The sequence below is a fragment of the Mastigoproctus giganteus genome, chromosome 1 (assembly GCF_048544385.1).
Source record: "Mastigoproctus giganteus isolate SK-2022 chromosome 1, ASM4854438v1, whole genome shotgun sequence".
NCBI lineage: Eukaryota > Metazoa > Arthropoda > Arachnida > Uropygi > Thelyphonidae > Mastigoproctus > Mastigoproctus giganteus.
Window position 1 is genome coordinate 74,936,675 of NC_143575.1, and position 16,149 is coordinate 74,952,823.

General features: G+C 35.7%; 1 protein-coding gene across 1 annotated transcript in view; it reads right to left on the reverse strand.

Annotated features, from left to right (window-relative positions):
- Positions 1–580: 580 nt before the first annotated feature.
- LOC150090896 (sorting nexin-25-like) overlaps positions 581–16,149 on the reverse strand; it is a 325,882-nt gene continuing 310,313 nt past the window's right edge. The window contains exon 23 of the mRNA XM_090376672.1: positions 581–704. Coding sequence (XP_090232798.1) covers positions 612–704 — 93 coding nt within the window. The 3' untranslated portion in view covers positions 581–611. The remainder of the gene's footprint in view (positions 705–16,149) is intronic.

The following is a 16,149-nucleotide window of genomic DNA, read 5'->3' on the forward strand; positions in this document are numbered from 1 at the left end:
GAATGTATTTCCAGGATCCTGTACTGATCATCTGATATGCTGTCACCCCATCCAGAGACATATATATAAGAAACAGTTCAGATCAATGACTTTATAGGTGGAGGAGGCTGGAGGCCCTTTACATTCAGGTCACGAATGTTCAAAGAGTTAGAGAATGTAGCTATACCTAATTTTTTTGGGGGCATTAGCCAGGCTGAGAAGCCAGGCTGGCTTCTCCTTCCAAAGAAGTTGTAGATAATGTGTTGTTGCATTATGCAACAGTATTATATGATGTATACATTGTCACATAACCAACATGATGCTATTCATCTGATTGGTGTTGCATGTTAAGATTTCATTAGTGAAGAAGAAAGTATTTTTTGAAAGCTTCAGTGAATTTTTATATAAATTATATTTGTTTTTATAGCTTTTAGCCCATTTTATCTTATGTTATTAATTATTATGCACAGAGTATGTGGTTTTATTATCTGTGCAGCAAAAATGTTTTAATATTCTGCATTCATTAGATTTTTTTAATTTTTCAGTGTGTAACTAGTGTTATTCTGAGTATTGTCATGGGTGTGATTTTGGGAAAGTTTTGGGAATTTTTTAACCACATTAACAAAAATTACTCAAATATCAACTTTATCACAAAATGATGTTCTTTCAGTATTCCACCTCTTCAGTTCAGGAGCAAATTCATAAATGAAGGCTTCCAGCATGTTCTGAAAAATATTTATTTATTCAAATTATTATAAAAATTCAATAATGGCTAAATACATAGAAAAAAATTTAGGGATAGACAAAAATGTAATGCTATTGATTAATTTTTATTTAACTTAAAAATATGTGTAAAAAAAAAATTATATTCACACAAGTATAATTTTAAATGTGGAAATAAAATGCATGGGATTAGTTTTACAATACTACTGCAATTTTGCAATGAGTATCCAGTGAGTGGAATATTCCAAAATTGAGTTTACACTCCAGGATACAATGGAAAGTCAACGAGCACCCTTCTAATTGCAGTAATTTGTGCATGTGGTTAGGAAATATGAAAATATTTTTGTATATAAAAAAGAATTATAGTTAGCCAAATTCACTTCAAATGTGTATGTTGAATGATACATATGCAGAAAGAGCTAAAGGAATTTTGAAGGGAACAACAGTTGGATGTCAAGTGAGGAAAATGTTTGTGCATGCTAGTGCTCAGATCATCAACATTCCCAAATTTACAAGTGGTATTATGCTAGAGTAGACCTCCTCAACTGGCTGAAAGATTACTGGTGTGCTGCAAGAGATATTATTTTATAAAATTTTCATTGTTATAAAAAATAAAATCCAATTTGTACAATCATTTGAAATTTTATTGCTTTGTAATTTTATTATACGAAAAGATATGAGCCTAATTAGAATGAATTGCATCGCTAACCAGGTACAGTTGAATGCGATTTCCACCAGCCAGTGATTTTGGTTTATAAGCACTTCAGTTTGACCTTTGTTGGAAGTATAAAAATCACGTTTTCTTTCTTTTTTTATATTTCCTTTTTTAAAACTTAAATTTAAAAAATATCATTTTAATGTAAGGCAAAATATGATTTAAATCATTTCTTATGCAAGAAAAATTTCTATAATTTAAAATTAATCAGAAAATCAGTGGAAAACTTTAAACATATATGATGTTTTTTTGCTTATTCTTTTTTCTCTTTGATAAAAATCCAATTTTTATATGAAAATAGATTTGATAATGAGAAAAAATGGGATTTTACTTTAGTCGTGATTTGTTTTGCTGAATTATTTTTGAATTATTTTGGACCGGCTTTCACATTTTTCTACTGAAAAGATATATGTATAATAAGTTATTGCTTACTTTTAGAAATAAAAATCAATGTTTATATCTAAAAACAAATAATTATTCAAAATATATTTATTAAACTGCTTCATTAAGTACTTTATATTTAACCAAATTTAATTTTTTTAGATATTTATTTTCCACCCATAATGGAAAACTTTTTGAAGAGTGCTAGAAAGTCACTGGATTCATGGGACAAAAAACGTACAAGTAGTTCTCGACTTTGCGAGTTAATTCGTTACTAGCGCGCACTCGTAAAGCGAAAACTCATAAAGTGGGAATTTATTTCCCATAGACATAAGGTTAAAAATAGGGGTTACGTTCTCAACAATGAAATTAGTTAGCTAATTAGTTTGTTTAAACAATGATTGATTTATCGAAAGAAAAATGTAGCCTGTAAAATCAAGCAAATTATAATAACAGAGAAATAATTTACGACTTACAAATGTTTATTCTTGTTAAAGAATGTTTATTTTTCATCATCATCGCCTAAATGCACACTCGTTGATCACTCATTATTGGCTCGGCACTTGTTGGTTTGTTGCACAAGGAGTAGTCTTCTTCAGAAATGCTTCAAGAGGCGTTTATTTCCGAAATAATCTTCTCTTTTAATTATAAATTTCACGGTTGCATGCATAAGCATTTTTTAATGGCACACACAAATTGCAACTAACACGATTCGCATGGAGTAACAAGTTTACGAAGCTTAAAAAAAAGGAATGAAGAGAAGATTCTGAAAATTTATTTATGTTCTTTATAAGATTTAAGATTGGTTGAAGTAAAGGGGAAACACATTTCCTCATAACAACATAAAAAAACCACACAATTCTAGCTATCGGTATTTTCGCAAATGCAATAAGATAGTTTACTACCCATTTATAATTGCTTGCAGTAACAGAAAAGCCCAATAAACCGGAAAGTGCAAATTGTTTTTATTGTTTTATGGTCGTGACCTCCAGAAATGTGCTTTAGAAAAATATCACAAAGGCGTTTAAAATTGATTCTTATAAGGGAACATATGATAATGATCAAAGTGTGGTGCATTTTAATAATTTGAATTGGTAAATAATACAATTTACAAACCACGCTCACAACCTTTTATATGGCCTTAAGGTCACACTCATGACCTTAAAAATGACATTTTAGAGAGATAAATATCTTAGTTATACAGCGAAAATTTCAACTTCCGAGATCTTGAAATGAATTACCAAAAAACAATGTTACTAGGTTCACATTACGATATTTAAACAATATGATGGTGTCTCTGGAACTGATTAATATCGTAAAGCGGAGTACACTGTATTGTATAGCTATGCATGTGGTTTGGAATACGGTATTTATGAATGTTTAACATTCATTTTTTGCAATTAATGTTCATATTTTCGATTTTGTTGATACTTGATACTTGGGGAAAAAAAAACTTGTAAACCCGGGAACTCGTAAAGCGAGAACTGCCTGTAGTCAAAAAAAAAAAAAAAAGAAAGAAAAAAAAGATAAAGCTGGTATTTTGGCAATATAATAAGGAATATATCAAACATGGATTTCTATGCTGTGATAATTCTTCTCTTCCTCAATCCCTATGTCTTATTTCTGCCATTGTTTGGTGCATAATGGCCTTTAGCTGCCGTCTTATATGCCTAGATGAGTTATCAAATGAAGCAATGGTACCAAGTAAACTACACCAACACATTACCAGGAAACATCCATCATGTGCAGAAAAAGATTTGAATTTAGCATTAGCAAAGGCACATGATGCAAGATGCTATATAAGCTTGCACATGATGCAAGCTTATATAGCATCAGGCAAAAAAAAAAAAAAAAATTAATAAAAAAAAACAACCCTTATTTTATCCATTCACTCGCTCCAAATGTTTGTCAAGTTCTGCCTTGAATCTATTTAAGCGATCAACTTTTACAATGACAGATGGAAGATAGTTATGAAAATCAGAAAAAACAGTGGTCCAAGATCCCGATCCTTGGGGGAAAGCCCCGCTTCCACCAATCTGAAGAATATCCATTAATCACCGCTTTCTGCCCTGCAATTCATCTTTCCAATAACCCCAACATGTTCCAGCTTATACAATAACCTCTCATGACTGAGTCAGATGGCTTGCTAATAAACTATATTAATAAACTATATCAAAATTTGTTCCCTACATCCAGCTCATGAATAACTATGTGAAAAAAGTTTATCAGGTTAGTCACACATGACTTTGCTTTAACAAATACATGTGGTGTATCCTTCAGAATGCCATTTATAACTAAATCTCTCTGAATTGCACTTTTAATCATTGCATCTAAGGTTTCCCTACCACTAAAGTCAGGCTAACTGGTCATTAGTTACCAACTTCACCCTCAGAAATTACTATGGTTTGGCACTACTCCAATCTAAAGGAATCTCTCCTAAATCCAAAGATACCCTCATAATTAACCTCAATGGTTCAAAACACTCCATACCAACCTTCCTCAAAATTACTGGGTAAATGCTATTAACTCTGTGAGCTCCTCTTATCCTTTATGCTCAAACATTTTTCTAATAAACGGTCTAATAAATATCTAATTCTGAAATCACTAATTTCATGTGGCTCAGCCTCTTTTTAGCATGAAGGGCCTATCATCAGTAAAGACAGATTAGCATTAGCAAGGGCACATGATGCAAGGAAGCAAGCTTATATAGCATCAGCCAAAAAAAAACAAAAACAAAACACAAACACCCTTCTCATTTTGCCCATCCACTCGCTCCAAATGTTTGTCTAGTTCTGTCTTGAATCTGTTTAAGCTATCAACTTCTATAACAACAGATGGAAGATTTTTTCAGCAATCAACCACCTGCTGGCTAAAGGCAAACTTCCGCACATCTACCCTAAAACTGTCTTTCCTCAATTTGAATTTATGTACCCTCAGGAGATTATTCTGAGCAATAGGAAGAATCCCATCAGCATTGAGCATGCTTAAATCATTAGGCTTTATACACCTCAATCAGATCACCTCGCAGGTGCCTAGTCTCCAGACACTGTAATTTGCAAAAACTTAAGCTTTTCTTCGTAAGAGCAACTCTTTGTTCCATTCACTAATCTTGTTGCCCTTCTCTGTACTCATTTTTTTTAAGCGTCTTCAAATGCAAAATAGGAAGCAAAGTTTTTTTATGAATTTGATCACAACAGTATCAAATCGAGTTCAAGAGGCTAGTTATAAGGTCGCCCAATTGGGAGCCAAATTCAAAATGCCTCATACAATTGCAGAATCGCTTATTTTACCAGCCTGCATTGAAATTTTTAACACTATGCTTGGGGCAAAAGAAGCAAAGGAAACTGAAAAAATGCTACTTTCAAATAACACTATTAGTAGACACGTTGAAGACGTATCAGATGACATAGAAACAAAATTAATTCAGATAATTATTGAATCGGTTAAGGTAAAGAAAGCCAACGCAAGAACCATGGCAAATTTCGGGAAACTTATAGGACAAACTATTTGCCACTACCGCAGTTTCTCCCTGCATTATCAGTAAACAGATGATGCGTGGTATCGGTAGTGGCAGTAGAAGTCGAGAATGATATATTGATTGACATGTAGGCATGACGGACAATGTAATGATTAGTGTTTTCTCGTTATTAAAAGCAGATTATTGGAGTTCGTGAGTGTTTTCGCTATTAAAAAAAAAAATCATATCACTGATTTCTTTGTATGTTTTTAAGGTTAAGTTAGGAAAAAAAGGAAAAGGTTTCTTTATTTTTCTTTATATTTCATAACCTGACCTTAAATGTTAGGTTAGGAAATAATAGGAAAAGAAATAAAGATTCTTTATATATATACGTATCATAACGTCAATGTATCACTTAACGATATGATGTTATTGTCAATACGATATATTGACTGACGCACCTATGTGTCAATCAATATATCATTCTTGAATTATACTGCCGATACTGATAACACGCACTGTTTGTTTACCGAGAATGCAGAGAGACACTGCGGTAACTGCAAACTAGTTTGTCCAGTAAGTTTCTAGTAGTTTGCCATGGTTCTCGTGTTGGCTTTCTTTACCTTTGCATTGAATCTAAAAAAAATTTCATTGTAAATTGGTGATTCTACAGATGTTAGTAACTGTGTTCAATTAATAGCATTAGTTAGAATCATTGAAGAGAAATGCTTAAAAGAACATTATTTGTTCTGCAAAGAATTGCCAAATCACACTACCGGGGATGAAATATACTTTGAGACAAATAAGATATCATGAAAAGATTGCTTAAGCTTGTGTACAGATGGTGCAGCTGCAATGATCGGAACAGTTAAAGGTTTTACATCGACTTCATTCTGAAAACCTGGAAATTCAGGTAATACATTGTTTTATTCACAGAGAAGCTCTCATATCTAAAAGTTTTCCTGTGAATCTGAATTCCACATTACATGATGTTATCAAGATGGTGAATTTAATAAAATCCAAGCCGTTAAAGTCACATTTGTTTTCAGCTTTGTGTGAAGAAATGGGATCAGAATATCGTTCTCGGCTATTTCACACTGAAGTCCATTGGCTGGCCAAAGGAAGAGTTTTATCAAGAGTTTATAAGTTAAGAGAAGAGTTGAAAATTTTTTTTGTGAATAATTCGCTGCAGATTTAACTAAGGATAGTCATTGGCTCCAAAAACTAGCTTACTTAACTGATATTTTTGAGCACCTGAATGAGCTAAATCGAAAATTGCAAGGATCACATGAAAACATACTAACATGTACAGACAGAGTTAATGGATTCAAAGAAAAAATTCAATTTTGGAAAAATTAGGTTAAAAATGGATCGCTAATGATGTTTAATCAGTGTTATAATTTGAATCATAAAGAAGAATTATTGAATCGTTGGGATTAGTAGAGCAACATTTGTGTTCATTTGTGTTTGTTTGAGGAAAAACTTCATCACTATAGTGAAATATTTAATATAAAAAAATCTGATTGGATTTGAAACCCATTCGCATTATCCCTAGAAATTCCAGCGTTACATTTATTAATGAAAGAAATAGAAGAGCTGTTAGATTTAATAAATGATCATGCCCTTCAAATACAATTTAAAGAAATCACATTATATGAATTTTGGTTAATGGTGAGAAATGAGTTTCCTTCAATTGGAGAAAAATGGAAGTGCCATAAGAAATAAGCACAAGTTTCTCATTAAAAAAATTTAATTTGAAGTTTCGTATGAATTTAGTATTAAATATTTAATATCTTCCATAGTATTTATATTTTACTTTTCTTATCATAATTACATATACAGTATAATATAACACAAACATGATAAATATTTTCACAAAGTCCTTACAGACACCCCAAAATCTACACCAGTTTATCTCTGTGCTGTACAAAAATTATAATTTTCCAAGTGTGCCCTGGCATGAAAAAGGTTAGGAAGCACTGTGCTAGAGAAATGGAAGCCTAAAAATATTCTGGGCATTAGCATTAGTAGAGGCATATGATGCAAGAGAGCAAGCTTATTCAGCATCAGCCAAAAAAAAAAAAAAAAAACACACCACTCCCATTTCACCCCTCCTTTCGCTCGAAATACCTGTCCAGTTGAGCCTTAAATTTGTTTAGGCTATCAACTTCAACAACAAGTGATGGAAGTCGGTTCCACCAACCAACTACCCGCTGGCCAAAGGCAAATTTCCGCACATCTATCCGACATCCGTCCTTCCTCAATTTGAATTTATGCCCTCTGAGCTGATTATTCTGAGCAAGATGAAGAATCCCATTGGCATTGAGCATGCTCAAACCATTCAAAGCCTTATACACCTCTATCAGATCACCTCACCGGTGCCTAGTCTCCAGACTCTGTAATTTGCAAAACTTAAGCCTTTCTTCGTAAGAGCAACCCTTTGTTCCATTCACTAATCTTGTTGCCCTTCTCTGTACCCATTCCAGCAGCTCTACATCCTTCTTGAAATGAGGCCTCCAGACCTGTATACAGTACTCAAGATGTGGCCTAACCATTGCCTTATACAAGGGAATAATCACCTCCTTATCCCTGCTAGAAAAATTCCTGTATATCATTGACAAGACACCATGAGCTACTCTTGCAGCTCGTCTGCACTGCTCAGAGAACTTCATATCTGCCTGCACAATTACCCCCAGGTCCTTTTCATTCTCCACCACTGTCAGTGTAGTACCGCAGAGTTGATACGTTGCTCTGGGGTTACTGTTTCCCATATGTAGTACTTTACATTTGTCAATGTTAAACTTCATTTGCCACCTCTCAGCCCATCTGTTCAACTTTTCCAGATCCTGTTGCAGCAGCATGGCGTCAGTGGTGTCCTTAACATCCCTGCCAACCTTTGTATCATCTGCAAACTTGGACATTAAACTTGATATCCCATCATCAATATCATTCATAAACACCGAAAACAACAACGGACCCAACACTGAACCCTGAGGAACTCCACTAATAACATTAGTCCACGTTGAGCAGTGTCCAATGATTACCACTCTCTGTCTTCTGCCACTCAACCATCCCCTTATCCATAGCAGCAATTTGCCTCCAATGCCACACTGCTCCAATTTGTGCAGCAGTCTTCCATGTGCAACAGTATCAAAAGCATTTCTAAGATCCAAATATATAAAATCAAAGTTATTCCCTGCATCCAGTTCTTTTGTGACTACATCATAGTATCCAATCAAATTGGTCAGGCAAGACCTGCCCTTAACAAAACCATGCTGCGTCTGAGCTATAACTGAATTCTTGTCTAGATGATCCTGCAGTGCTTCTTTAACCAGTGCCTCCATTAATTTACCTGGAACAGAAGTTAAACTAACAGGTCTATAATTACTTGTGTCAGCCTTTGATCCTCCTTTGTGAATTGGGGTTACATTTGCACATCTCCAGTCTATGGGTACCTCCCCTGAGTCCAAAGAAGATCTCATAATTATGGCTAGGGGGTTTGCTTACTTCCTTTGCTGCTTCCTTTAATATAACTGGATAGATCCCATCCACCCCAGGTGCCTTTTTTATGTTTATCCTCAACAATCTCTCCTCCACTTTCCTCTCAGTTATTACAAAATCATCCAGCTCACTGCCAATGTTTACTTTACCTACATCATTCTCCTTCCTGAATAACTCCTCATGCGTGAATGTAGATGCAAAATACTCATTTAGATTGTTAGCCACCTGAGCAGGATCCTCAACTGTTGAACCATCAATATCCAGTGGACCAATCTGATTCATCCCTTTCCTTCTTGAGTTTCAATAGGTAAAGAACTCTTTTCTGTTTTTCTTTGCATCCTTTGCCAAGGATTTTTCGTAGTCTGCCTTTGCCTGCCTAATCTCCTTTGTGACTTGGTTACAGACCAACTTATATCTATCATAGGCTTCCATGTCACCCATTAATTTGTATGTATCCCATGCTTCTCTGCCACATGTCTCATTAGTTCATCTGACAACCATTTAGGCCTAAACCGTGAACAATATTTCTTAGTTGGTATGTAAAGCCTGGTAGCCTCCAAGATTAGTTCCTTGAATGCTTCCCATTTTGAGTTTGCTGTTGGTAACATCATCAGTTGGTCCCACTGTATAGAATTTAAATACTGTCTCAGACCATCATAGTCGCCTTTACGAAAACAAAAACCCTTCCCTTTACCTCTGATGGTAGTTACCTCCTTGAGTAAATCCCACTTCAACACACTGTGATCACTGCCACCTAGTGGTTCATTTATCTGCAGATTCTTATTGCATGAAGAATCACTACTGATAATCAGATCAAGAGTATTGTTCCCTCTTGTTGCCTCACGAACATGCTGATGTAGAAAACAATCATCCAATAAATCCACAAAAGCCTTGCTAGTGTGCGAGTGACCAACCCACAAATTCCAGTCAATATCTGGGAAATTAAAATCCCCCATTATAAGACTCTCTGATTTACTGGCCCACTCTATTTCCCTGTACAATATCTTATTATACTCATCAGTGTCATTAGGCCTATAGCACACTCCTACTCTCAATTTTGATTTCCCTATGCTTATGTCACACCAAACTGACTCGACACTGCCCTGTCCATCGATGTCGACTGGCTTCACTTCCTTGGACTTTATGTGTTTCTTAACTAATAGCATAACCCCTCCTCCCCTCCTGTCCTGTCCTGTCTATCCTTTCTATACACATTGTATTCCCCAAATTCCAGTTCCGCATTCCTTATATCTGTGTGACACTACGTCTCTGATATCCCAACAATATCTGCCTTTGATGTTTTGAGCAATACCTCAAATTCATCAAATTTATTTACCAAACTCCTAGCATTGGTGTACACGCAGGTATACATGCACCTGTTTCTATTCTTGGCTACCCTAACACAACCCATGTGTTTACTTGTACCGCAATGACTCCCAGCAGTCTCTGAAATATCCTGCATCTTGTTTTTCAGGCTTCTGCTCATTTCAATAGAAGCAGTGCAAGAATCACTTCCACCTCTGCCAGTGGCTACTGTTAATCTATTAGTCCTTGTATCCCCCCCAACTAGCAGTTTTCCGACCCACCTAACACTGCCTCGACAGCATTAGCAAAAATTCTTGCACCCTTTCTATTTAAGTGTATCCCATCCCTGTAGAAGCAATCTCTCCTGTTAACAAGTACAGTCCAGGCTGAAAAAAATTCTATCCCTTGAGCAATCCCTCTAGGGCCGAATTGATCGACAAGGCTCTCATCATATACTCCCTCCTATCGTGTCTGGGCAGAATTGCAGACACTTTCAAATTGAACCCTAATTCACGGCTTTTTTTCAACAGTGACCTGTACTTGCTAAGTAATTCCGCCGGTCTCCTACTCTTAATATCATTAGTGCCAATGTGTACAACTATATCACCTTTTGTGCCCTTAAAAGATGATATCCATTCTACAACATCATCAGCCTTTGCCCCTGGCAGACATACCCTGGTCCTATTCCACCTATCCTTTTTACAAAGCATGTCCCCCGCTTCCCCCATATAGTCTGAAATGGAAATATGCTTTGTAAAAATGATAGATGGAAGAGGTTGGTTGGTTGGTATGATGCACTATGGCCATAGATGGCCATAGTGCATCATACATATGGTAAGTATGGATGTTGATGGAAGAGGACCAGGGTATGTCTACTTGAGGCAAAAGTTGATGACAGAGAGCAGATATCACTGTAAAAAAAGTGACACGCTGTTGTACATGTTGGTACTAAGGATATTAAGGGTATGGGATCTGAGGATTTACTTAACAAATACAGGGCAATGTTGAGAAAAAGATGTGACATAGGATTAAATTTGGAAGTGTCTGCAATTCTGCCCAGACATGAAAGGAGGGAGTATGTGATGAAAGCCTTATCAATCAATTTTGCCCTGGGGAGAGACTGTGCAAGTTAACAGGAATGACTTTTATAATGGAGAGATGTTCAGAGCAGAATATTTTATGTACAATAGGAGAGAATGTAAAAAGTCTCTCCTGTTGCACATAAAATACTACTGTACAAATTGGAGCAGTGTAGCATTAAGGACAGGTTACTGCTGTGGATAAAGGGATGGATGAGTAGGAGAAGAGAGAGAGGTTTTTTATCAAAGGGCACTGCTCTTGAACAAATGTTATTAGTGGATTCCCCCAGGATGAATGCAGGGCCCATTGATCTCTGAGCAGTGCAAACAGGTTGCGAGGACAGACCATAGGGTTTTGTTAATGATAATACAGAAATTTTTCCAGTAGTGTTAAGGTGATTATCCTGTTGCACAAGGCAATGGTTATCTATATCTTGAGTACTCCATATAGGTCTGAAGCCGTATTTGTGGAAGGAGAAACAAAAGAGTGCTCTTACCAGGAAATATTTCAGTTCTGTAAATTACAGTGTCTGGTGATTAGGAGATCTGATTGAGACCTGTTAGGAGATCTGATTGAGGCATTTTAAGGCTTTGAATGGATTGATTAAGCTTAATGCTGAAAGAATCCTTCCTCTTGCTCAGACTATGCACATGATGGGGAATAAATTCAAGCTAAGGGAGCAGGGCTCAATTTACACATAAGCTAAACAAGCTACAGCTTAGGGTCTCACATTACAAGGGGCCTTGCTCCATCTTAAAAAAATCCCTTTTTTTAATATTGTCACAGGTGAACTGTAAGAGAGAAGGAATATACATGTTATAGCTTAGGGCCACAACAAGTTTAAATCCGACCCTGTGAGGGAGGAAGATTGCAGATATATGTGCAGAAATGTCTCCAGCCAGTGGGTAGTTGATTGATAGAACAAACTTCCATCGTGTTGTAGAAGTAAGTAGGTGATATGAGATGTGTTTTTTATTATTTTTATTTTTTGGTTGATGCTGTGTAAGCTTGCTTTCTTCCATGATTTGCTACTACCAATATTAATACTACAAGGATTGAATACACTTAAATAGAAGGGATACAAGAATATTTGCTGATGCTATTGGGGCAGCATTAGGTGGTCAGAAAACTGCTAACTTGGGGAGGGATACACACACACTGATAGATTAATAGGAACTATATGCAGAGGTGTGAGAGATTCATCCATTACTTCTATTGGAATATGTAGCAGTCTGGAAAGCAAGGTTTTGGAGATTTCAGGGCCTGTGATGAGGGCGGGGGGAAGGTTCTTGTGGAACAAACAAATACAAGCTGTGTATGGTTACAAATAGTAAAAACAGGTGCACTGGGAAAACAAAGATAAGAGTAGGAGTGCGTTACAGGCCAAATTACTGTGATGAGTATAACACAGCTGTGGAGACAAATAGAGTGGTTGAATAAAAAAAAAATGTCTCATAATGGGGAATTTTAAATTTCCAGATACTGTACGAAACTTGTGGGTTCATCATTCACACAGTAGTAAGACTGTAGTGGATTTATTGGACAGCTTACTTTTTTTAAAACAGCATGTTAGAGAGGCAACAGGAGTATGTAATACCCTTGGTTGGCCTGATTATCAGCATTGACTCTTTATGCATTAAAAATCTGTAAATAAAAGAAACACTAGGTGGCAGTGATCGATGGGTATTGAAGTAGTATTTATTTAAAGATATCACTACTGTCAAAGATAAAGGGAAGGTCTTTTGCTTCCCTTTACCTTTAACGTCCAGTAAAGGTGACTACAATGGTCACAGTTTCTAAATTCTATGTAGTGGGACCAACTGATAATATTACTAACAGTAAATTCTAACAGTAAATACATGATACACCATCAGGCATCTCTCATATTGTGGAGTTATACTTCATAACTGTTTTGCCGTCATTACATTGCTCGGGTACCTACCCACCCACAGAAGAGGGGCCAAATAGCCCTGAAACAGTGCCGTCTGGGTGGTGGTATCCATCTGAGAATAAGTAACATTAGTCTTCTCCTTAGATGAAGCATTACTTATTCGAAGTAGTGCAATATCATGGCAACTCATTGGGAAGGTAATCACAATATGAGATGTAACTTAAAACGATGCCGTTTTACTAATATTCTGATTTATTCAGATATAAATATGTATTCCTGATGCATTTGCACTATATTTATACATAGTCTAGACTCCTCCATAGCTTGAGGCTTATGCCCTAAACGCTTTAGAGTCTAAATAACGGTAAATTCTAAATGAGACTCATTTAGTGAAGTAATCGTGAAAGCTCCTAGGTTTCTTATACCAATTAAGAGATACTGTTCAAGGCTCAAGATCTAAATAGATGTCAGATGAACTGATAAGACTTGTGGCAGAGAAGAAAAATACACGGAATGTATATAAGTTATCAGGTGATACTCAAAGCCTACAGAAAATATAAACTAGTCTCCAATGAAGTCATAAAGAAACTGGCAAGCCAAGGCAGATTATGAGAAGTCTCTGCAAAAAATGCAAAGAAAAGTAGCAAATTTCTCTTCTTATGTAAGCAATAGAAGGAAAGGGATGAATCACATTTGTCTGTTAAATACAGGCACTCTCCAACTGAAAAAAAAAAAAAAATATATATATATATATAGAAACATATTTTGCATCCCGTACAAATAAATGGAGGTATTGTGAAAATATAATGTGAACCCAATAACAATTTTTTTTTTTTTTGGTAATTCATTCCAAGACCTTGGAAGTTGAAATTTTCGCTATATAACTAAGCTATTTATCTCTCTAAAAGGTCATTTTAATAATGGAAATTGTTTTAGTTTTATATAAATTTATATCAAAGCACAACATAAAAATCACTTTTAACTAAAGGATGCAAATACAAAACACGCAACCAACATGTTTACAACAGCTACTATTGAGGAAGGGCTACGCGGTATGGTGGAAGAATGCAGTACACTTTCATCGTTATCGTATGTTCTGGTATAAGAATCAATTTTGAACACCTTTGTGATATTTTTCTAAAGTGTATTTTTCGAGGTCATGACCATAAAACAATAAAAACAATTTGCACTTTCGAGTTTATTGGGCTTTTCTGTTAGTGCAATCTATCTTAATCTTATTGCATTTATGATAATACCGATAATTGGAATTGTGAGTTTTTATGTTATTATGGTGAAATGTGTTTCCCCTTCACTGAAATCTTCAATCATATATGAAAAACATAAATAAATTTTCAGAATCTTCTCTTCATTCCTGTTTACTTATTACAATGAAGGAGTTTGTTTATGTATGGGTAATGCACATAACACACATTATTTCTACTACAATGGTAGTTTTAATGCATCGTTTTAATTATATCTCATATTGTGAATACCTTCACAATGAGTTGCCATGGCATTACACTATCTCGAATAAGTAATGCTTTACCTATGGAGAAGACTAATGTTACTTATTCTGGGCGGATACCACCACCACTCAGACTGTGGTGGTATCCACCATGTGTGTGTGTGTGTGTGTGTGTGTGTGTGCATTAGTCTTCTCCATAGGTGAAACGTTAAAAAAGGTATTCACAATATGAGATATAATTAAAACGATGTACAGTATTAAAACTACCTAGGTAGTAGAAATGATGTGTGTGTGTGTTACCCATGCATAAATAAACTCCTTCATACTCTTAGGGATTTAGCCAAGAAATATCTTTTACTTATTATAATGGTGAAGAGAAAGCAATCAATGGAAAAGTGCAAGTGGTGGCAGTGCTAGAAAACGAAACAAAATTGATTTAGAACTGAAGATGAAAATGATTAAGAAGTACGAAGCAGAACAAAGTTTGTCATCTATTGCAGAGGAATTAAGTTTCACTGCTTCAACAGTGAATACTATTTTAAAGGACAGTGTGTATATAAAAGAAAGTGTTAAAGGATCAATGCATTTAAGATCAACAGCAGTGATCACAAAAGTGTTCAGGTGCTATATTGAAGATGGAAAAGCTATTAATAATATGGATGAAAAATCAGATTCAGAAACGAGCGCCCCTCAGTCTAATGGCCATTCAAGCAAAAGCAAGAAGTATTTATGAAGGCATTAAAGATATTTCAGGAACTGCTGGGAGTCATGAAACAAGTAAATACATGGACTATGTTAGAGTAACTAAGAGTAAGAAAGGTGCATGTATACCAATGCTAGAAGTATAGTAAATAAATGATGAATTTGAAGTGCTGGTCAAGAACATCAAAGGCAGATATTACTGGGATATTATAGACGTGGTGTCGCACAGATATAAGGGATGCAGAATTGGAATTTGGGGAGTACAATGTGTACAGAAAGGATAGACAGAATAGGAAGGGAGGAGTTATGCTGTTAGTTAAGAAACACATAAAATGAAGGAAGTGCATCCAGTTGACATAGATGGACAGTGCAATGTTGAGTCAGTTTGGTGTGACATAAGCACTGGGAAAGCAAAAATGAGGGTAGGAGTCTGTTTTTTTTTTTTCAGCCTGGACTGTACTTGTTAACAGGAGAGATTGCTTCTACAGGGATGGGATACACGTAAATAGAAAGGGTGCAAGAATTTTTGCTGATGCTGTCGAGGCAGTGTTAGGTGGGTCGGAAAACTGCTAGTTGGGGGGATACAAGGACTAATAGGTTAACAGTAGCCAGTGGCAGAGGTGGAAGTGATTCTTGCACTGCTTCTATTGAAATGAGCAGAAGTCCGAAAAACAAGATGCAGGATATTTCAGAGACTGCTGGTAGTCATTGCGGTACAAGTACACACATGGGTTGTGTTAGGGTAGCTAAGAATAGAAACAGGTGCATGTATACCTGCGTGTACACCAATGCTAGGAGTTTGGTAAATAAATTTGATGAATTTGAGGTATTGCTCAAAACATCAAAGGCAGATATTGTTGGGATATCAGAGACGTGGTGTCACACAGATATAAGTAATGCGGAACTGCAATTTGGGGAATACAATGTGTATAGAAAGGATAGACAGGACA